The sequence below is a fragment of the Notothenia rossii genome, assembly GCF_949606895.1.
Source record: "Notothenia rossii genome assembly, chromosome: 10".
In the NCBI taxonomy this organism is placed as follows: domain Eukaryota; kingdom Metazoa; phylum Chordata; class Actinopteri; order Perciformes; family Nototheniidae; genus Notothenia; species Notothenia rossii.
The window spans coordinates 31,376,646-31,399,500 of NC_136908.1; the positions used below are offsets into that span (position 1 = coordinate 31,376,646).

The 22,855-nt window shown below is 41.1% G+C and overlaps 1 protein-coding gene across 1 annotated transcript; it reads left to right on the forward strand.

Annotated features, from left to right (window-relative positions):
• Window positions 1-431: 431 nt before the first annotated feature.
• Window positions 432-20,391, forward strand: LOC307022745 (phosphatidylinositol-3-phosphatase SAC1-A-like; the record flags this gene model as incomplete). The annotated part of the gene is made up of 8 exons (XM_079655637.1): window positions 432-588; window positions 11,755-11,852; window positions 13,775-13,849; window positions 13,934-14,061; window positions 17,228-17,377; window positions 19,967-20,026; window positions 20,103-20,136; window positions 20,240-20,391. Exons 1-8 carry the CDS (start codon window positions 560-562, stop codon window positions 20,389-20,391), a joined length of 726 nt encoding a protein of 241 aa, XP_079511763.1. The 5' UTR covers window positions 432-559.
• Window positions 20,392-22,855: the final 2,464 nt, after the last annotated feature.

The window sequence follows — 22,855 nt, forward strand, 5'->3', positions numbered from 1 at the left end:
GCACAGTCAGTACTATTCAATCATTACTATGGAAATAAATGTTTTCCTTTTTTGGGTGACTGAGATTATTTTTGAAGACATCTTGAAGTACACATTGTGTGTCATTTCAAATTGTGGGTTCATCTAACGTTAAATGGAGCCAATTGCAAAAACGTAAGCTCATCCATAGCTGTACATGTAAATATCATCCGATAGAGTAACGTTACTAAGAAGCAAGACATGTGTAAGTAGGACATTTAAATACAGGTTTGTGTGTACATAGGATACATATTACTTTACTTAAACTCTAGATCAGGATCCATCTATTTAATCAGTTTTTAAGCGTGATTTATATTTTTACAGTTCAAATTAAGATTCAAAAAGGGCTATTTTTGTTCAATGACAGAACAACTACAAGTCCCACCACCCATCGGTATTAAGGGGATGCCAGGTTTTCTCGGACTGCAAAGGAAAAGGGCGTTTAAAGCATGCGCCCTCTATGGGTTCTACAAATTCTATCTGGCAACGCAGTATCCATTCTCACTGTTGTCGTCACTGAGGTCAGGTAGACGGAGCGAAGATGGCGACCGCCTACGAGAGATACAATTTGTAAGTATATGTAATATAGTTTTTCAAACGTCTATTCTTATTTCTGCGTCTGATAAAAGACAAGAAAGCGGATCAGCTTATGGCTGGTGTAAAGCCGAAGCTGGGGTTCAGAGGCAGCCATAGCGCTAGGTCAGATGACACGGCGGCTGAAGTTCGCTGACAGGCTCGGATCGTAACGTTAGAACCCAGGGTTAGGTTCGAAGAGGAACCGGTGAGGCTTCATTCAACACTCATTCATTATGAAGGACATAGTCCCTCCTCGTTAATTTTCATAAAATAGTGGAGAGGGTTGTTGTTCAGTGCAAACTAACAGGGCGGCAGAAAGTTAGTTAACCTAGCTAGCAGCAGAAGGCGTTTCGGCTGCTCATTCATTTTTAATCTGAATGTATTGTCTGTTGCATTCTGAGGTGGTTGTGTGATGGTTGTGTGATGTTTATGACCCACATTTCTTTGCAACGTAAGGTTTTTTTCTCTCTCTCTCTAATTACATCATTCAACTGTCTGTGAACCAAACACTGAAACATGTTTTATTAAACGTTAGCTATTTCCTATATACAGAGGTGGAAGAAGTACTCGAATGTTGCACTTGCGTTTGAGCAGAACTATCGGGGTCTACGAGTCAAAGTCGTGCATTCAAAATCTTACTCAAGTAAAAGTACAAAAGTATTAGAATCAAAATATACTGTAATTTCCAAAAGTAGTCATTGTGCAGATGTATTTCAGAATAATATATATGATGTGTTTTATAATGATTGATTATGAAAGTGTTCTCAAAGCTGGTAAAGGTGCAGCTAGTTTGAATGACTTTGTAGACTGCAGGGTAGCTTCTGAATTTCTCAGCAAAGTAACTATTCAATAAATGTAGTGGAGTAAAACTACACAATTTACCTATCAATTGTAGAAGTACAAAGTAGCAAAAAAACTCCTCAAAATTGTACTTAAGAACAGTACTTGAGTAAATCTCTGTCGTTACTTTACACCGCTAAAGTTGACAGGACTGGTTGTACTTTTCCAGACACACCCTTGTTCAAACATGCCACCTTATTGTTCAGTGTCCTGCCCGGTCCAACCTGTCTGTCTCTACCCAGTGTTTCCTGCAAGTGTTCCCTACATAGGTTAGCTGTTTACCATCATTCCTCCTTCCACAATGAACACTTGAATAATAATAACAATTTGACATGATTCAAAGGTTTTCTTTGTCATATGCACAGCAGCTACAGTGTAGTTTTGGAAAGGAAAATCTAAAATGTCAGGCTTTTTCTAACAATTCAACCTACAGTGTACTTAACAAATTTAACTAATGCAATAGAATATTTCAAGATGGTTCAAGTAAGGTGCAGCAATACAAATATATACATAAACAAGGAAACAAGATAAAACTGAATTTTAAAATGAATAGAAATACTTTACAGTACAATAAAAACGGTATACTGCAATATCATGTGGATATGAGGAATATAAACAAATAAACAGTGAACAATGGACATGGTTTATGTGACTGGTGATACTTGAGAGCGCTCGGGTGTTCAGCACTCTCACAGCCCGTGGGATAAAAGTGTCTGGTGGTGTTGGTCTGGGTGCTGCAGTTTGTCTGCTTCAGAAAGACCCGTTTTTTGCTGGGATGATGAGGATCTACATTGCTTAATATCCTTCTCAAAGTGCCATGAAATACCCATGATGACTTTATACGTTTCTTGAGCCCAAATGTAGGCTTAAAATAAAGGAAAGTTATGTCCAATCTATTCCTCCTAATCTTTTCTATGGTGCTAAATGAGACCATTTTCAAAGTAAGGTAAGAAACAGGGAAATAACTATATTTTATTATTATATGATGATGCAATGCAGTGTTTGAAAATCAATACACACTACTTCCACATCTGTGATGTCATTCTTGGAGCAAAGAACCAGAGCAGGATACAATGCAGAGCTCTGAACTGACTTCAGACACTGAAGATCTATTGGAAGTTAAGGCTGGAGACTTGGCAATACTTTTGCAGAGACAAAGCGTCTGCCCATCCAACTCTCACAGTCTGCCCCCGCAACAGCTCCTTTACCCACACAGTCCATAATCCAACGTTCCAATCAGAAATACCTTTCCACTCACGTTCATGCAGAGAAGCATGTTCCAGAAGGTGTTAGAGAGTAAATTTAACCTGATCCGACACATAGCATGTTAAGTCCTATCAATATCTGAAGAAGAGAATGCTAACAACCTTGCTGTAGAAGGAGGTCATCGAGGTCATCGCTCAGTTCATTGTTATACAATACGCTGCCCAAGCTCCAGTCCAAATGCCTGCTGCCTTTACAGACAGAGACACACCACCTACGGCCAGGACAGAAGTGGAGAATGATTGGAAGGAGACTAGTTAAATCATTCTCTATCAACAACAATGCATCCAGGATGTTGACATGATGTAATGCCTCACTCGTGAAAAGTTTGAAGTCTCTTTGAACGTTTTGATGTCGTACTGAAATGAATGGAAAGCAGTACTTTCTTCGAAATGAAGAAGAACTCATCCTAAAGACTAAAAGATTTCCGCTTCATTTGGAAGTCATTTAAAGTCCACATGATCTGTAGTAAATGTCCTAAACCATGCAAGGCATGTCCAGTGTTTCAGTAATACTACTTAGTGTTAGTGCTTTCTGTGGTCTATGATGGAGGCCAACAATGGGCTGTTTGTGTGTTTGCGTCAGCAGCACTACAGCTCACATTCTGTTGCTTCAGGGATTTAAAGCTGTGTGTTACTCAAGCAGCCACTGTGACCTCTGGTCCCTTAACACAATGAGTACTTTAGAGGGAAGCAATTTTTTTTGGTTCATTCGGGCTTTCTGTTTTTGGTTGACAGTAGAAACAGACAGGAATTTAGGGAATGAGGAAGAGGCAGGATACCATCACAAAAGGTGCCTTCCTTGAATGATACTGGGACTGTAGATGGTATGCATCTCAGACCACTTTGCAAAGAGATCATTGCTGGACTTTTCATAGGCTAGTGTGGGTTTAATATGTAATGTTTCCCCCCAAAAAAACCATATAGTTCAAGGAAATACTTCCCGATCCAGTGGGAATCAAGGCTGCGTCCAATTTTCAAAAAACAGTATAACATTTTGATTTCATTCTACTCAACATTTTATAAAAACACCTTGCTTCCAATGAACCTTCCTCTGTTAGGATCCTTCCTTTGTAAACTGCTCTCAGTTCCCTTCTCCACACCATCTCAGCTGGACGGATGTGATGTTGGAGGGCTGGAGGTTAATCCTGGTGTTAACAGCAGTCTCTAGGTCCTTAACATTCCATCTATAGGTTGGTTTCTTTCTATTTCACAGCTCCCATGGCTTTGATACTCCAGTTGTGCCCTGGGGCCTCATTTATAAAGCGATATACGCTCAAAAAATGGCGTACGGCAGTTTCTCCGCAATTTTTGCGATTTATAAAATACTAACTTGAAGGGAAAACGTGCGGTCCTCCAAGCAAACTCTAACCCATGCGTACGCACTAAGCAAGCACAAAAACAGGAGAGACGAGAAACTGCGACACCGTTGGAAGGGAAGGAAGGACAGAAGGAAAAATGGAGAGAAATATGTGGAAATAATACCATAAATAAAATGTTACCTCTCATTTATCATATATGAAGAATTCATTTTCAAACATTGATTAAAGCCAATCTTAGATGATTTAACAAACGCCTGTCTGAGACTCCTCAGTGCACACAAAAACATAACTGGGAGAAATAAATAAATACGGATATCAGGGCTCGACATTAAGGGCTGCCCGATGGCCCGGAGCCATCTAGTATTTAGCTCGGGCAATGAAGCCTCACCTGCTGGTTGCCCGATCGGGCAATCTATTATGCCAGCAGCTCGCGGATCCAGTAATGAGTGACCCGACAGTAAAACTAAACATATCTATAACTAGTTTAGGTAGTTTGAGAGGTAATTAAAATAGCTACGTGTGATATTCTAACCTGAAGTGTGTGTTTTGTCCGCTCACCGCTGCATGTGATCATGCAATGCTGCATGTCGACTCGTTAGCAGCAGCTGATCTCTCTCTCCCGTCAGATTAGACTTCACTTGCGTTTATGTCCATATTGATCAGATCTAGCTAGTTCTAGCTAATGATAGGACTACCTGGTTATTAAAAGACACCTAAACAATAAGTGTCGCTATGCAACTGGGTGAGGCCAAAAAGTATAGCGCAGCATTATGCATTTGTTTACATGTCCACCGGAACCCCGAGGCATTACCAACAGATCAACGCACAATCAACCCATACAGGACATCTCTTTCTCCACATTACGTGTTAGACATTAGAATTGACTATTCTTGTCTGTCACATACTCTTCTTGTCTGTCACATAAGTGGCGCAACTGAAGCGGTATTGTGCTAAAGGGAAATTATTGTCACCGAAGAGATTTAGATTTGCCGGCCAACGGGAACTCTGACGTCGCCATTTTGTATGCTTCACGGATGCGCTCGGCTCCTCTCGACTGCTGCTCGGGTCTGCTCGGTCAGCTTCCGGATGAGGAGGCATTCGTTCGACCAACTTACAGTAGATAACATTACAAACATTTTTAACAGGGGCCATAATAGTGTAAATAATGTTTGTTTTGGCAGTTACAACTGAATGTAATGTTTTCTACTTTTTTACATCTGGGAAGGCATTTGCCTTCATCAGATGGAAAGTGTCTTGACCAACAACTTAAGTATTTCTTATAGCTATGCAGGGCATGCAAGCGAGCAAACACAAACAAGAACAAACAAACAAGTGAAATGAAGAATAAAATTGAAATTGTACAATATAATATTGTGCTGGTTCATCTTATAATTCAGTCTAGAGAATGCACCAGACAGCATCTAAGACCTGCAAAAATCTAAATGTTCTAGGGGGAGGCCCCACAAACCCTTCGTGGCATTTCGTCCACACGCATTTTTCAGGGCAATCTCTATTGGGCTCAGGGCCATCTGTAAATTAGCTTAGATGGCCCACAGGGCCATCTCCCAAAATCCTTAATGTCATGCACTGGATATGTTATTTAAAACCACCTTGAATATGTTGTGTTAATGTTATGAAAGGTTTTCTCATAAATGATGCTGTAAGCAGGAGGACAGAATTACGTCTAAACTGACGCTGTTTTGCATTTCTATAGGTTGTAGATACGAGCATGGTTTTATATGTGTTTAATACATGTTTAATCGTGTTTTATGCCGTTTGCCAAGACTTGATAAGTCGCTCGTAAAACACAGGAGGTATGGAAAGGGGTGCATTCACACCTAATAGTCCGCTCTCTGGTGCGCACCAGACCACAGTTTGTTACATTGTTTCATTTTTCAGAAGGTTTGGTTTGCGTTCACACGGGCAAAACTCAAACGGACTATAAACTTTAAACACAAGTCATGTGCTCGGAAATGCTGTTCAACCATTGGTCAGACATTAAGGGGGTGAAAATGCAAATCCCGGCAATTTCTAGTGGAGCCTCCGCCATGGATAGGGTGGCCATTTCCATAACACCAAAAAGGAGGACACTTTGGGATTATCTTTTAGTTTTTATCCTGGCTTCACTGAATCCTTCACACTCAAAACACAATAAGACTCTAGTGTACTAACCACAAGTTGAATGTCTATTTACGATACTTTTGCCCTTTCCTGGCTGCTTCAAATAGTTTTTTGTTTGTAAGGAGTCTCTGGTACATGTCTGTGCACTCAAATGTGAAGTTGACACAAATTTGCAGCTCTGCCTTGACACTGTCCACATCCAGACGATTTCTCATTTCTCCATGCTGAGGTCATCATTGAGAACACACGTTCTGTATGTGCATTGCTACATGGGATGGAGAAGATGTAGGCGCTGATCTTCCTCAGATTCACAAGTGGGACTTCTGCTTTGGAAAACAGTTTCAGATACCGCTCCTCACTGTGGCATCCTTCCATTTCTGAAGAGCTGAGAATAGCTTCCACCATGCCATATTCCTCATAGAGTCCATCCATGTCAATGTCTTTCAGGCTGCAGGCTTGGACTGCATCACTGTATTCTCCATAGGACACAGCAGTTGTGAGGCCAAGCTTTGACACTTTACTATGAAAGCTGTTCTCAGAGAAGTCATACCTTTCACTCACGTATTTCTTGGCTCTTTCATAGAAAACAAGAAAATCAGCCTCATATTTCTTAGCCAGATCAGGGGTTAGCTGCTTGAGTTTGTTGTTCACAGCAAAGCCAAAAAATGTGTCCTTTAACCTTCTCTCAAGTTTCCCTTTCAGTTCAGTCATTACCTTAAACACAGAGGTTATGCTGAATGATTTGGCCTCGAGTGCTTCAATGCAGTCTGAAAACACTTTCAGAATGTGACTGAGGAAGAGAAAATACATCTCAGATACTTCGTTGCCATCCTCTCCAAAGCATTTCCACAAAATCTTGGAGCATTCCTCCTCACCTAGACTCTGAAAGTAGCTGGTCAGGGGTCTCCAACACTTCAGGATTCTGTCAATAGATGGCAGCAGAGACAACCATCGCGTGACAACGTGCCGCAGCAGATTGCATTCCTCCACTTCCACAAACTCGCAGAATTCCTTCAACTGCGCCGTTCTGCTAGCTGAGATGCTAAAATGGCTATACACCTTAAGCACAACATTTTCAATGTCAATATCCAAGTTGCTTGCTGCATATCTTGTTGCATTGTGCAGAATATGGGCTAAACAGTTTGCAGCGAGCACGTCTTTTTGAGCCTGTTTCAGTTTCTGATAAACACTGTTGTGTTTTCCATAGTTAACGCTGGCGTTGTCTGCTGCATATGCTGACATTTTTTTCACATCTAGTCCAGACATCTCCAGTTTAGATAGCAGCTGATTTGTTATAGCTTCCGACTTTTCGTTGCTATCACTGTAAAAATCCAACAGTGCATGTTGCACGCCCTCCTCAAAGTGAAAATATCTCAGTACAATGGGGAAACACTTGATCGTACCTTTGTTTGATGCATCACTTGCCACTGAATAATGCAGTTCATTTTCTTTTATGTAATCCACATGCGTCTGGACAGAGTAGGGTGCTAGGATATTTTCGCACAAAGCTTTGGCTTTTGTTTTTCCACTGGTCATCCCTTTTGCTATTGATGAGTCGTTGTAGATTGTGCGATCAACTTTTATTCCACAGTCTACACTCCTGTATGACTGGTGATGCTTGACGGCATGATAAACTTTACAAAGTTCTGCTGCGGAGATTTTGTCATCTTGAGGCGATGAAGCTTCATGGAAAAACGATAAAAGTGAAGAGGCACCTGCGCTTTGATCGTTGCTTTTGTGCTTATCTGTGTTAGCATGTCTGTCGACAGCACCTTTTCCTTTGCTACTTACCTCCACATCGCAACGACACAACGTGCAAAAAGCATGGAAGTCGTCCTTTCGGCTTTTTGTGAGGAATCCATGCTCTTTCGACCATTCAGGATTAAATGAAGTCTTTCGTTTCGGCATTTCTGCGGTTTAACCTACCGCTAACTAGGCGGAGTTGGCTCATGAGCTAGTCTGCTAGCGCTAACGTCACTCTGTGCCACAGTGCCATGCCGTGAACGTGACGTCAAGAAGCACATGGCTAATTGTTTACGTTTATTAACCAATGAAATACAAGATATTTATTTGACATCACATTCAGCCAATAATTTGTAAGACCACAAGTCTTACAGGGATATATACTTACACATAACTTATTTTTTGTATTTCTTTGTATAATTGTCTATTTTTTTTTTATACCCTAAAAGTATAAAATGGGGATCACCTCAAAAGGAGGACAAATGAGCGTCCGGCTCAAGGCTGCGCCGGCAGACGGACACAGACATTGAAAACCGGACTGTCCGACCTAAAACCGGACGGATGGCCACCCTAGCCATGGAGCATCGGCACTTTCGGCAGGTTATTCTCATGCTGCTGTTAATCTGGAGATCAACAAACACTAGCGGCCCGGCATATGATTATATAATCAGACAACGTCCGTTAAAAAACACTACATGGTTTAGTTGAATACTCGATTCTGATTGGTCAATTCAGAACACGTGACAATTTGTTAATGCAGAACAGACAGAACGCTGTCAAGCACTTATTGACCGTTGTTAAGGACGCTCACATCTGCACAAAGAAATCTGTTCAAACTGGCTAAACTTCTAACTGACAAGAAAACAGCGGAGAAGTAACGGGCAGAAACCCTCCTTGCAGCGGTCCAGACATAGACATCAGACGGCGAAACATATTCAGTTGCCAGTTACTTTGGCATTAGGGCAGGGATATCTAGATACTTTCCAAGGTTTGATATAATGAATTGTGCTACTTTTAAAGCAAGCAACGATGTTTTCAAATCTGTAATCAAAAAGCTCCTCAAAAACGCTGTCGAAGCAGTTCCTGCCGTTGCTACGTTAGTTCAAACAGTAACAACGGACTATTTTTCTTAGCAGATGCATGTCAATTTAAATCAATACATACAACTATTTTTTAAATCAATAAAATCATTTTCTAAATCCACAAAAGCATTTCAATTAATATTGGGAGTCATGTCGTTACTTTGTTGAGAATGTGGCCATGTAATAAGCGGGATAATGTCTCATTATCCATGAGACGTTCTGCAGTAAAGAGGGGCGTTTCACCGACGACAGGTGTTCTTACTTTTATGTACTTTACGGATAATTTTTACTTTACACGACACTGTTCAACACTTCATTCTGCTTCATTCTTTAACTAAACAACCGCGGATGTCTTGAAAGAATCTTTCGCTAAATATTTTTGAAGATATCCGCGTTCTTGTGACACGTAAATACTACGCTTCCTATGTTTTGGTGCGAATCGCGTTCACACCAGCAATGAACCGCTCCAGAGTTCACAAGCAAGCGCTCCGAGACCACCTATTTTAGCGGACCAGAGTCCGGTTGTTTAGTTCACTTAAGAGGTCTCGGATTGTGTTCACACCGACCCAAATGAACCGCACCAAGCAGCTAAACGCACCAGGGTTCGATTCAACCGGACTATACAAGGCAGGTGTGAACGCGCCCTGAGCACCATATGTGGTAAATTGTACAGCTAATATAACACAACACATTAGTTGTATTTCCTTTAACTGGTGGATATAGAGTTGCTGCGGGGGGGGGGGGGTGGTTGAGATGCACAGGCTGCAGTGGACATGCTGGGCACAGCTGATCGACAGCTGGGACACAAACCACCAAATGCAAAAACATAATTCAGATCCAGTCGTCATGACTCCACTCCGGAGGGATTCCCGATCATTTCTTACAGTTTCTCATCAGAAGTGATATATAAAGGGAAACCTGCGTAGGAAGTGTCATACGCACTTTCCTCACCGGTACGCAATGTTTGGTGAATCGGAAAGTGGCAGAAAATGTATGGACCTATTTTTCGGATTTCTACTACGTAAGCAACCTTCCCACGTCAATCCTACGCACGGCGTTATACATGAGGCCCCAGGTCACGGAGAGGAAGCATGTGGAGGGTCATTGCATTGCACTTCAGTAATAGTTCGGGAGTAATTTGTTGGCTATACAGATTGATTGTGTCTCAACCTGGGCATCACTGCCATGTCTGTGGTTTACATGATAACATGTCATTCCCCTCTGTGATTCCTGTGTGTCTGTCTATGCTGACTGTCCAATAACAGGAAAACCCACACATGATCAACTTGTAGGAGCTTGAAATAGTCAGGGGTGTGCCCTTTATAAACAAAGGCTAGTGTTTAATAAAGCTGGAAATAGCTGTACTAATGTCCTATCATAATATACATTTCCACAGCATTACTCCATTGTCATACTCACCAATATGCTACTGTCTTTTATATACAATTACTGTTTTTAACAAATGAATTCAACTCCACTTTGCAGTTCTTTTAGCGTTGCAAAATAAACACCACCACCGTCCTGATGTTTTACTTTGTGTTGAGTGTCATTGGCAGTAGCTTGAAAGCAATTACAAAGGCAGTGAAGCAACAGGGAATAATACATGCAAACACTATTTTTTATTAAAAGAGAAACTCTTTTTTAGCATAACCTGCCTCTGATGTACTAGGCAAGGCAAAGCAAGGCAAGTTTATTTATATAGCACCTTTCAACACAAGGGAATTCAAAGTGCTTTACAAAATATGAAAGACATTAAGAAAATGGCATTTAAAATAAGTCATTAAAAAGAAAAGATAATAAAATAAACATTAAAAGAAAAAATACATGGATAAAAGTTACAGTGCAGTTTTTAAGATGTGAATAGTTCAATTAAAAGCAGCGACAAAAAGAAAAGTCTTCAGCCTGGATTTAAAAGTAGTAAGAGTTGCAGCGGACCTGCAGGTTTCTGGGAGTTTGTTCCAGATATTTGGAGCATAATAACTGTACGCTGCTTTACCATGTTTAGTTCTGACTCTGGGGACAGAAAGCTGACCAGTCCCTGAAGACCTGAGAGATCTGGATGGTTCATAATTTAGCAGGAGGTCAGAAATGTATTTTGGGCCTAAACCATTTAGTGCTTTATAAACCTGCAGCAGTATTTTGAAATATATTGTTTGACACACAGGAAGCCAGTGTAAAGACTTCAGAACTGGAGTGATGTGATCCACTTTCTTAGTGTTAGTGAGGACTCGAGCAACGGTGTTCTGAATTAGCTACAGCTTTCTAATGGATTTTTTAGTGAGACCTGTGAAGACACCATTACAGTAGTCCAGTCTACTGAAGATAAAAGCATGGACAAGTTTTTCCAAATCCTGCTGTGACATCAGTCTAATGGAATTACTGCTGTGGAAATGGCCATTATAGCATACAAATGTATCATGACAAATGTAAAGGAAGGAAATAGGAAAACTAGGAGCGAGTGTATTTGTATAATGTTGGAAATAGGTAAAGACTACCAGGTTCCTTCGGGACTTGAGTTTAAAACATCTAAACGTTAGAATTGACAATGCTATCCTGTTCTGTTTAGACATTTCCTAAGACTTACTAATTGGGCTTTCATTTGATATTTTGCGATCCAGAAGAGTAATGCGTCTTTCATCGTTGGCCACATTAGCAGGTGGCATTTGTTTTGAAGCAGGAGAACTTTATCATCCTAAAGCTTTTGTCTTTAGCACGTTGTGATGCTGTTGAACCGAAAGCTGTACTATCAACCATTGGGTCAAACCTGAACTGTCTGCCCTTCTCTCCCAGGCACACGACCCCAGAGAAGTTCTACATCGAGGCCTGTGATGAGGGGGCTGATGCTGTACTGGCCATTGACAGGGTCTCCAATGAGATGACCCTCACAGGTAAGAAGTTTAATGATCGTGCTTCACTGTCACTACAAACACAACACGCTTTCAGCTGTGGTTGAAACACAAGCAGAGAGATTTAGAGCTCTCACCACCTTTTCAATTTGAGGCTGTTGAGCTTTGTTGTCTCTCTGTCCACATGTGTTTGCTAGACATGCCATTGCTTCTTTTCTCACAATACATCAGAACAATTGACCTTACAGCTAGAAATCATTTGGGACAGCTTTAAGAACAAAGAAGGTAACAACAAAGCGGAATGATCATCAACAGAATTCTCCTCAATAGAGATTAATTGATTCTTTGTTTACTCTTCAAATAACTATTTGGATAATCAATAAATCGCTTTGAGTAATTCTTTAAGAAAAAGCAATTGAAAACATCTCTATTTACAGGTTCTTAAGCTTGAATCTTTTCTGGTTTATTTACTCCTCTATGACTGTCAAATTCATATCTTGGAGTTGTGGACAACGCATAACATTTGAGATCCTATATAACAAACTACAGGAGACGGGAAACTCCAAACAGTTCCCCTTCTAAGAATATAAATGTAAAGCAAAGTGTCTATATTAGGGATGTAACGATATACCGAATATCGCGGTATCGCGGTAAATACATTTCCTAATACCGTCGTGAGACTGACAAAATCTACCGCGATTTAAAAAAAATAATAATTAAAAAAAAAAAAAAAAAAGATTTTAAATACTTTTTTTTTTTTAAACCTTTATTTAACCAGGTGGTCCCATTGAGATCATCGATCTCTTTTTCAAGAGAGACCTGTCCAACATGGCAGCGAGTAGGTTACAACATGAAAATAAAACAATAGATAACACAAAAGGACATCGTATTTACAGGGCTACATTTACACACCTAGAGACATTGACAAGTATCAACCATATAGTTATATCTCGCCATGTCAATAAGCCTGGCGTTAGACTTTTTCGCTGTCCGTCATTTTGACAGACAGGATCGTAAAATATCCGTCATAATCCCTTATTACCCGTCGGGTATGAACAGTTCACGATAGAGCATGCTCGTGAACTGTCAACGGGGGGGGCGGTGTTATGCCGTGTGTGCATGCACCTCGCGGGACGCGCACAGCGTGAAGCAAAACCTCCCAGACATGTATTGATCTGTACGGCAAAGTACGGTTTGGGAACTATATCATTTCCTTTTGGAGGGCATGCATAACACGGCATAACACCAGAGCCTCGCTGCGGGGAAACGTTGGCGCTGTTCCGAGTTTGTTCTAATCTGTCAAAATGACCGACTGCTTTCAGATTTTTCCGTCATTAAAATATTCGGTTAACGCGACCACTGGTGTCCCAGCAACATCAGTACCAAGCGAGAGAGTTGTTTCCAGATCAGGGGATATTGTAAATGCCCAAACACCCCAGCTTATAAATACCTGGAAATGTGGACATTCTCATATTCCTAAAAACCTGTCTGATGATGCTGAGTGAGTGACTAGTGAGTTTGAGTTGAGTTACTTGAAAAACTAAAGTGAAACTTGATTTATTTTATTGCAGGGTCTGATTATTAAATGTCCTTGTTTTTTTGTGAGATGCAGTGGCATAAAGAAAATGCTTACTTTGTTGGGTAGTACCAGTAGGTACAAAAACACTGGTTTTCTTGTTCCAGTCTGTTACTATCACTTTGTTTTTGACACTTTAAAATACTGCTATCCTACAAAAAGGCTGTAAAAATCAGATTTATTATGTAATAAAGAAACATTTTCCGAATAAAAAAATGTGTTATTGAAAAAAAAAAAATTATGATTTTTTTTCCCCCTTTATTATTCAATATCGCGATAAATACCGTACCGTGGACTTGTTATCGCGATATTATCGTACCGTGAGTTTTTGGTATCGTTACATCCCTAGTCTATATCTAACGTTCTCCCCATTGTGCTGCTTTCACAGGCAAGAAAGATGTCCCCCCCTCTGCGGTCACCAGGCCTATATGTGGCATCATGGGAACCATCCGTCTGGTAGCAGGTAGGTACCACACAGATGCAGCGTTTGTGTTTCTTCTGAAGCCTGAACAGCTAACCAGTGACCCCCCCCCCCCCCCCCCCCCAGGGATGTACCTGATCGTCATCACCAGGAAGAGGAATGTGGGCAGCCTGCTGGGCCACTCCGTGTGGAAGGCTGTGGACTTTGATGTGATCTCCTACAAGAAGACAGTGCTGCATCTCTCAGAGATCCAGGTCAGCAGGAATCACTCAGCATCTGACAACCACTCTTTAGAAGAGACACCTGAGATACATTAGACACAGATTCACTTCAGACTAATGTTGGTTGTGGTGTTGGGAAAAGTTTTATATGTATGCATATGATCAGATTTTACTAAAATAGTTCAAACTGAGCCCTCAATATAGAGGACATTATTTTCAGCTATTTTATGAGCATTGCTAAATAATACATGTTCTACACATTCAAATCCCAATGTAGCTTTCTCTGAATCTAAAAGCCAATACCAATGCCTATATGTTGGTCTTTTGACACTCTTCTGACATATTTTGAAATTGCTTTATTTTGGGACCACTGGCAGTCATAATGGAACTTAAATGATCTTACAATATCCTACGATAGTATGACATGCACACTGTCACAGGTACTGTTTGATTGTGGACTGGACTCTTCCAGACTCTCTTTGTAAGACCTTGTGTTACAGGATCAGTTATTCTTTGCTGTCTGGAATCACACTGTGCTATCGCATGTCAGTGCATTATTAATCTGCTGCTGCTTCTAATCTTGGTTTATTGAAAGCTTTCTAGCTATCCCGATAAAACTCTGTATGCAGTGTAGAGCTTATAATGGCAAACACTGGACTGTTGGTGGTAGTAGATTAGAGAAGCAAGTACAAACTAGTTTAAAGCGCAATCACTGTATAAGAGCTGCTCTGGTGAGAGGAATGTAAGAAAGTAGGTGGAGGGAGTTAGACATGCTAACTGGCTTAGCTGCCCCATCCTATTAGCCAGGCAGAGATGCACAAAGCTGGAAAAGAATAAAAGTCAGCTCTGATGCTGACTGATGCAAATCAGGCCCGTCGCGGATTTCATTTCGGCCCGCAGGATAATTTAGTGGGAATGCTGTTAACAGCATTCCAACTAACTGTTATTCTACGGACGTAAAGTTTATTATTATTATTCCGCCGACTTATTTTGGCCCTCTTCTCCTCCCGCATTGAACATCACAGAAACTCCGTTCGAACATCAAAACGTTCAACTCGGTCGGGAATCGATGGCTATTACTTTTCTCATTCATAAATTACATCATTCCAGAGATACATCCCATAATTCATCAAATTTTTAACATTGAAGTCAATGGAGAAATTCTTCAGACTTCAACAAATTTTCATGCGACTTCAACTACGAACTGTTCATTCATACTTTCACTCAGAAACCTCATTCCAACTTTAAAATGTTACACATCTTTCTGACATTATTCGTGTAAAACAACTTTTAAATCTGATCCTTACTTTTAGAGATATTAAACATTGTTCAGACCTTGTTATAGAGCTTTTCTTCAGATTTTAACATTAACTAGAGTGCGTGATGTCACTGAGGGTAGAAAATCTTGAAATTTGCCTTCATATATTTTTTTTAAAAAGCCATAATTCCCAAACCCTAGATTCCTGAGACATAAGTTATCATGACAAACGTAGGAAAACGTCTCGTAGCTTGAAAAATGACAAATAATTGAACAAAATGCCTCTTGAGGGCATGAAGTGACAAAAACCTTCAACATGCCTCCATTAAAGCCCATTGTAATTTCAGGCAGATATTTCCTCACGGCAGCAGCCGCACACCTTTAGTTAAACTGCCAAAAAGGCCACATTATTAACCCAAAAGTACACAAAAATTACACTTCAGATACTCAACTTCCTTGACATGCTTCACGTTTTGAAATTTCACAGATATCTGTTACGGTTCTTCCACAAAACGTTCACATGTAAGAGGTTCATCTCTCATTCAGAACAATGGAAACCTGTGATCTCTGCACACCTCGTTAGCTCAAATATAAACACCTGTGTAATGGAACACGATGATGTCATCACTCCAACTGACATGCTCAGAGCAGCAGACTTCAGATAAAGGTTAATGGTCCTGCCCTCAACAGCTCTACGTCCATTATGGGGTGTCATCATATGCCGAAGAGAGAGAGAAGAGAGAGAGCGATCAAGAGAAGAGAGAGAGTAATGTAATAAAACACGGTTTTCTCATAACTTCAGTGAAAATGCTCCAAACGCCCCAAAACTTCACAGGTTTGGTAACGAAGGCATCAACGCATCTAAGCGTATTATGGGATGTCATCAACTGTCGTTGCCATGGCGACAGATCATTCGCCATCAAGTTAGTTCAAAAGTTTGCATTTCAAATATTCTGCTGCTTTTCCAAGCCTTTTTACTTTCTTTTCTTCTCTCATCACACATTCAAGCCCCCAGTGTTCATGTATCATTTCAATCTAAATTATTCACTTTCTTCTTACACATTACATTTCAGCATAGCAGTTTAGCGTCACATTTTTAGCATAAAGCATTCCCACTAGCAATTTTTTCAGGAATTGCATTCTCTAATTTCTAATTACTATTAGATCTGGCCCGCCGGTATATTGCACGCACACCTTCACTCCATCCTGAGGGTTTCCTCCGCTCAGAGCCTGAGCCCAAACATTGATGCACTTGCACCCAGGATGAGATGCCAAGTATCTGATAGCATCACAGAGCAGCAAGCTGAGTTTACATGGATGATTCCTTCTGCATTCTTTCTCTCACGACAACAGGGCATGTTTGGTTTTTTCTTTGAGGGAAATAGTTTTTTTGAAGCTGTTGGGCTGTGGAAAAATGTAATCATAAGAAATTACTCAGCATAAATGAATGCAACTGATTACCAATAAAAACATTAAACATTAAATAATCAGTTGCATTCACCAGGTTTAATATGTGCAATCATTTCATTTCCACAAGTTTTTCAATAAACATTGAACCAGTCCGGCCCTCGACTAGTACCCATTTATTTTTATTTTGGCCCACTCTGTATTTGAGCTTGACACCCCTGCTCTAATGGCACCCACACTTAACAGGTTTATCCCTCAACAGTAGCTACTTTCAACTTGATGTTTTATCTGTAAGTAATCTGGTTACTGTGCAAAAGCAGTCCTAGGCTTCATGTTAACTGGCGAAGGTAGTCCAATGCATTGACGTTTACAGATTTGATTGTGCGTAAAGAGAAAGCTGGTCTTGGCCTTGGCTAGAGATGTTGGGGGAGAAACTGTTGGGTGGGTGCATCCCTGTGTCACACGGCAGCACTAAAAACACACAAGTGTGCAGTTTTCCTGAAAACTAAAAGTATGTTTCCTTTCCTCCTCCAGTCTCAGGAGAACAAGACCTTCCTGTCCATGATTAATAATGTGCTGACTACAGACGGCTTCTACTTCTGCACAGACTACGACCTGACACACACACTGCAGAGGCTCTCCAACACCAGCCCCGACTTCCAGGAAATGAGTCTGCTGGAGAGGGTGAGACACACAACACACAGCCTCACAGAAGGCACCACTATATTTATGTAAATAAGTCACAAAGACTGATATTTCAAAAAGAAGACCTAGTATAATACTTGAGTAGATGTACTTTAGTTACTTTCTATTACTGACTTTACATGATCACTCACCTCAATGGCATTAACATGATGGACTCCAGTTAAAGAGGCCCTTTTATGCTTTTTGGGGTGTTTTCTTCGCTGTAGTGTGTTCTATAGGTTCGTGTGCAAGTAAATGGTTCCCTCCCTGCTTGAAACTCTTTTCTCGCTCGGCTTAGTACGGTATGGCTAGGCCTCGTTAGGTCTTGTTAGGCCAGGCTCACTTTATGCTGCGTTTCCATTACAGTTTAGTAGCTGGGGCAGTATGTTGTTACTTCGGCATCATTTTTGAAACGTGTATTACAATTAAGTCACGGTCAAATATGTTCATTTTTTGTTGAGAGCGATTCTCTCACTAGTTTAGCATACTCAGCCCGGTTGTTGGCCCGGAAAGAACCTCAATTTTGTGAGAGCCATAAAAACTGTGAAACAATACCCGCTAGCCGGAACTACCTGGAGACGCAACCAAAAATGGGCCGGGCACGCCACGCTTAACCCGCGCTCCGCGCTGTAGTGGACTGGAAATGCGCCATAAGTGGTTGAGCAATCCCAACAGAGCCGGCCAGCTAACCAATCAAGATGAACCTGAAACCTGAAGATTTTCATCATCATAACTACACTGTAGCTATGTTCGTATGACAAAATAAAAACCTTGAACCTTGAACCTTAAAGGTGGGGTAAGTAAGTTTCAGAAACCGGCTTGAGATACACTTTTTGTTATATTCCATGGAATGCTCTTAACATCCCGGTAGCAATGAATATCTTAAGTGCTTTGACAAAAAATCCATAAAAAAATGTCATCTGTGGAAGCCGTGATACTGTAAAAACTACAACCAAGACAGGGCGGCAATCCATTTAGCCGGCCCGGCTAAACGGATTGCCGCCCTGTCTGTCAGCCTTCCATCTCGTGTATGTATCTGGTGCCCTCATTGGGCGTTCCGTCATTGGGCGTGCATTGCAGCAGTACTTCAATTACTCACCAGCAACAGGCGGACACTTTCACCATGGTAGAGTTAGGTTCAACATCGTCTACTGGTCGCAAAAGAAAAAATGTAAGCAAATTAAGAACAAAAAGAAAGTGGAAACTAGGAGAAGTCAAACCAGAGTCAATATCGGAGTTGCTTTGGCTGTGTAGTATTGCTAACCTAGATGTGTTTAGCTTTGCCTGATATGTAACGTTACTGCAGCCTGCTCTCGCGGAGGAGGTGCTCTGTAAGGAAGTCTGAAGGAAGGGGCGGATTCTTTTTGGCTGTGTACTTTAAAATGTTAGTGCACTCGAGCCGGTTTCTGAAACTTACTTACCCCACCTTTAAAGGGCCCCGTTAATATAAACTATTGTCTTAATGTTATTACCGTAATTTTCGGACTATAAGCCGCGCCTTTTTTCCCATTTTTCGACCCTGCGGCTTATATAACGGTGCGGCTAATCTATGGATCTTTACAGCTAACGGCCACTAGGGACCTCCTAAATCTATGGATTTTACAGGTTACAGTCCACCACCTTTAACTCTATGGGCTCTCTGGCCGGTCCGCGGACCCCCACCTTTAAGCGGCGGGCTCCAGCAGGAAAAGCTGGAGGCCGGAAAAGAATGAGACAGGTAGCGCGCAAAAGTAAAAGTGGAACCGAGAGTGGTACGAGAGACAGAACGAGAGCAAGACAGACAGACATCACGAGAGCGAGACAGTTTGTCCCGTACCACTGGTTGAAAACCACTGCTGTAGATCACTGCCGGTACGTGCGCTGGGAGCGCACCGTTTAAGTTTGAAAGTTGAAAAGTTTGTGTGTCTGAAACGCTATGTGATACAGTACAGTTTACACAGCACAGTACATGTTCTGTAGCTACTATTGCACTAAATGGTAACACTTGAATACGTTATGCAAATATGCAACTTGTTTGTTGAAATTTTAATAAATGGGAGCTTCCTCAAACAGCCATCTCTTTCCCGACAATCCCCTCTGTGCACGGACCCTTACATATGGTAATTAAACATTAAAACACCTGCGGCTTATAGTCCAGTGCGGCTTATATATGTACACATCATTCAATTTAGCTGCTGCGAAAATGACGGTACTCAGTATTTGTGTGCATGCCATGCATTGAAACATTCATTGTAAAAAAAATGACATGTAATGTATTTCCAGAAATGTTATTTCTTTTCTTTAATTTGACTTGAAACTGTTATGTTCATTTTGCTTTCAAAAATATTGTACATTTGTCTCACTTCACTACTCATACTTTTAGTGTTTTTTGTCTTTTCTAGCGATATGTCAATAATACAACATTTGTTTTTGTTTACAAACATTGCAGCAGGTCATAATGTAGAGGATTCTTTTATGTATACTTTTTTCAAATATATATGTGAACGTGGCAATACATTTGTTTATTTTCATATTATTCACAATTCTTAGTAATTATAAGTGTTACTATACATTCTTGCAGTTAATTGATGACGATGTTGTGTTTCTCAGGCAGATCAGAGGTTTGTGTGGAACGGGAACCTCCTGAGAGAACTGGCTGCGCAGCCTGAGGTACCACTTCACTTTCTCACTCAATGTTTTTGTACTCATTTAATGATTGACAATAATCGTAACCACTTCTCCACAGCTTCACAAGTTTGCACTTCCTGTTGTCCATGGATGTATCCTTTTCACTGAGGGTTAAACATTTTCTAATGGAGCATGACTGCAGATAAGATCAGACGTATACCTGTGCCAAGCCTTTCCTTAACCCTACTGTTCCAGTCATCGTCATGAAGCCGTGTCGAATCAACGGGAAGATCTTCGAGTGGATCCTCATCTCCAGGAGAAGCTGTTTCCGGGCCGGCGTCAGATACTACGTCAGAGGTAAAAATTCTGCTGTACTGCACCAAGCCTTGTGGATTTGGACTTATTGACCATTACAGAGTGCAAAGTAGCAGCTGCCAACTCAGGCCCAATTCCAATCCATCCCCTAGGGCAGGGGTCGGCAACCCGCGGCCCACGGGCCGCATGCGGCCCTTTAAGCCCTCTGCTCTGGCTCCCTTGAGCTAAGACAAAACAATAAGAAGGAAATAAAATAAAAGTATTTGTAGGACTATTTATATTTTGTTGCATGGTTGAAAATGTTTCGTATCTTGTATTTTGAGGTGATACTGTGACGCATAAATAAAAAACAAAACGGTTTTAATTAGGTCAACTAAAATATGCGTCACATCCTGCTACGGTCCCGTGCGAGCGCCCTTTTCCTGCGGGTGAATAACCTGACCCCGGCTCGATGAGCGAACTATGGATAAATCAAAGAAAAGTACAGGAGGTACACAGGATTTGATTCTGTGTGGACAGAGTTATATGCATTCACAGCAAACGATGCTGGTTTACCAGTATGTTTGATATGTAGAGAGAAGTTGTCAAAGGTGCTGCAGCCTTTACGTATCGAGAAACAACGGGAACAACACGGAGAGGAAGACAGCTGACGATCTTCAGTCATAATTCAATGGGGTATGTCATTTATTTCAGAAAACCACTTTTTGTTATATTCCATGGAATGCTCTTTACATCCCGATAGCAATGAATATATTAAATGCTTTGACAATAAATACATACAAAAATTAATCTCTGGAAGCCGTAGCTCTGTAAAAAGCACGACCAATCATCTGAGCCGGCCCGGCTAAAATAACTGGATGACCTACCTGCCTGTCAGCCTGTCAGCCTGTCAGCCTGTCAGCCTGTCAGCCTGTCAGCCTTCCATCTGTGCACACATTTATCTCGTGCCCTCATTGGTCATGTCCGCGTTCGTGTGTGTTGGAGGAGGGGCTCTGTGAGGAAGTCTGAAGGAAGAGGCACATTTTTTCCAGTTGTGTATTTTCAAATTCTAGCGCACTCGAGATGGTTTCTCCATTCTTACCTATCCTTCCTTTAACTAGTTTTAGGGTGCAGCTATATGTTTTATTTATTTCAAAGTGGGCCCATTTTAATAATATTTTTTTTCCTTCAAATGTGCAGAGGACTCCCCAAGTGCTGTGTTTTAATTTATTGTTAAAGTAGGCCTGTGTATTCTTTTTAATTCTCCTTATAGGAGTTCTTTGTTTCTTATTAGAGGTTAACAGTTTTATATAATGTAATAAATAGCCTAATAAATGCAAAAAAACTGTAGTTTTTGTCTAATATAACAATAAATACAACTTTATTAGCAATCAAGCTATGAAATATGTTTTGCGGCTCAGACAAAAAAATGTTTTGGAAAAAGGAGCAAAATGGCTCTTTTGGTCAAAAAGGTTGCAGACCCCTGCCCTAGGGTGAACTCTGGTCCTTAGTCTCACTCTCGGCTGAATGAGGCTACTTCTTTAAGACAGAGGGTGTAAAAACAGCCGCAAGGAAACAGGAAGGTGGAATCTTTTCGTAACCGTTATTTTAAGTCTGCATCTCTTGGATGAAAAATAATAATTTAATTAATTTTAAAAAGTGGCATTTCTTTTTGTAGTAGACATCTTCTCGTTTTTAAATCTGATGTTAATGAGCTGCGTCTAGATTGCAAAAGTTCCTGTAAATACTTGCAAAACTTCACAATAAACTTCTATCGTTTTTCCTTCTGAAGGGTTTAATAACTTCCTATTGGGTTTAATAACATCCTGTTGGGTATAATAACTTCCTGTTGGAGGGTGTAATGACCTCCTGCCCAAGGGTTTAATAGCTTCCTGTTTGAGGGTTTAATTATTTCCTGTAGGAAGGTTTAACAACCTCCGCTTAAAAGGTATAACGACTTCCTGTCTGATGGTGTAACATTTTCCTGTCTGAGGGTTGTAACGACTTCCTGTCTGAGGGTGTAACGACTTCCTGTCTGAGGTGTAACGACTTCCTGATGGAGGGTGTAACGACTTCTTGTCTGTCTGAGGGTGTAACGACTTCCTGGCCGTTTCTCAATCTCGAGGAAACTGCCTTCCAAGCCAATATTTCAAGATGCTACATCATCGAGTGCCGCCGAAGGACTGTTCCAATCTCCAGCATACTTGGAATTCCACCGAGGCCGCGTCCTTGGTTTGGGGGTAATTTCGAGGCTGCACATGGGTAGACTTTGCATCCTTAAAATCCCCACAATGCTTTGCGCACGGATCAATTTCCCCAAATCTGTGGCGGAAAATGTAAGGCGGGGCCTCTCATATGACGCACACCTGCACACTTGCTAGCCTGTTCCACTCTTCGTTTTCCGAATGCCATGGGATTCTTGCCTAGCTTCTGAAGCAAGTTACTCGAAAGACATGTGCTACCAAGGAAGCATCCTCGCGATTGAGAAACGGCCCCTGTCTGTCTGAGGTTGTAACGAATTCCTGTCTGTCTGAGGATGTAACAACTTCCTGTCGGAGGGTGTAACGACTTCCTGTC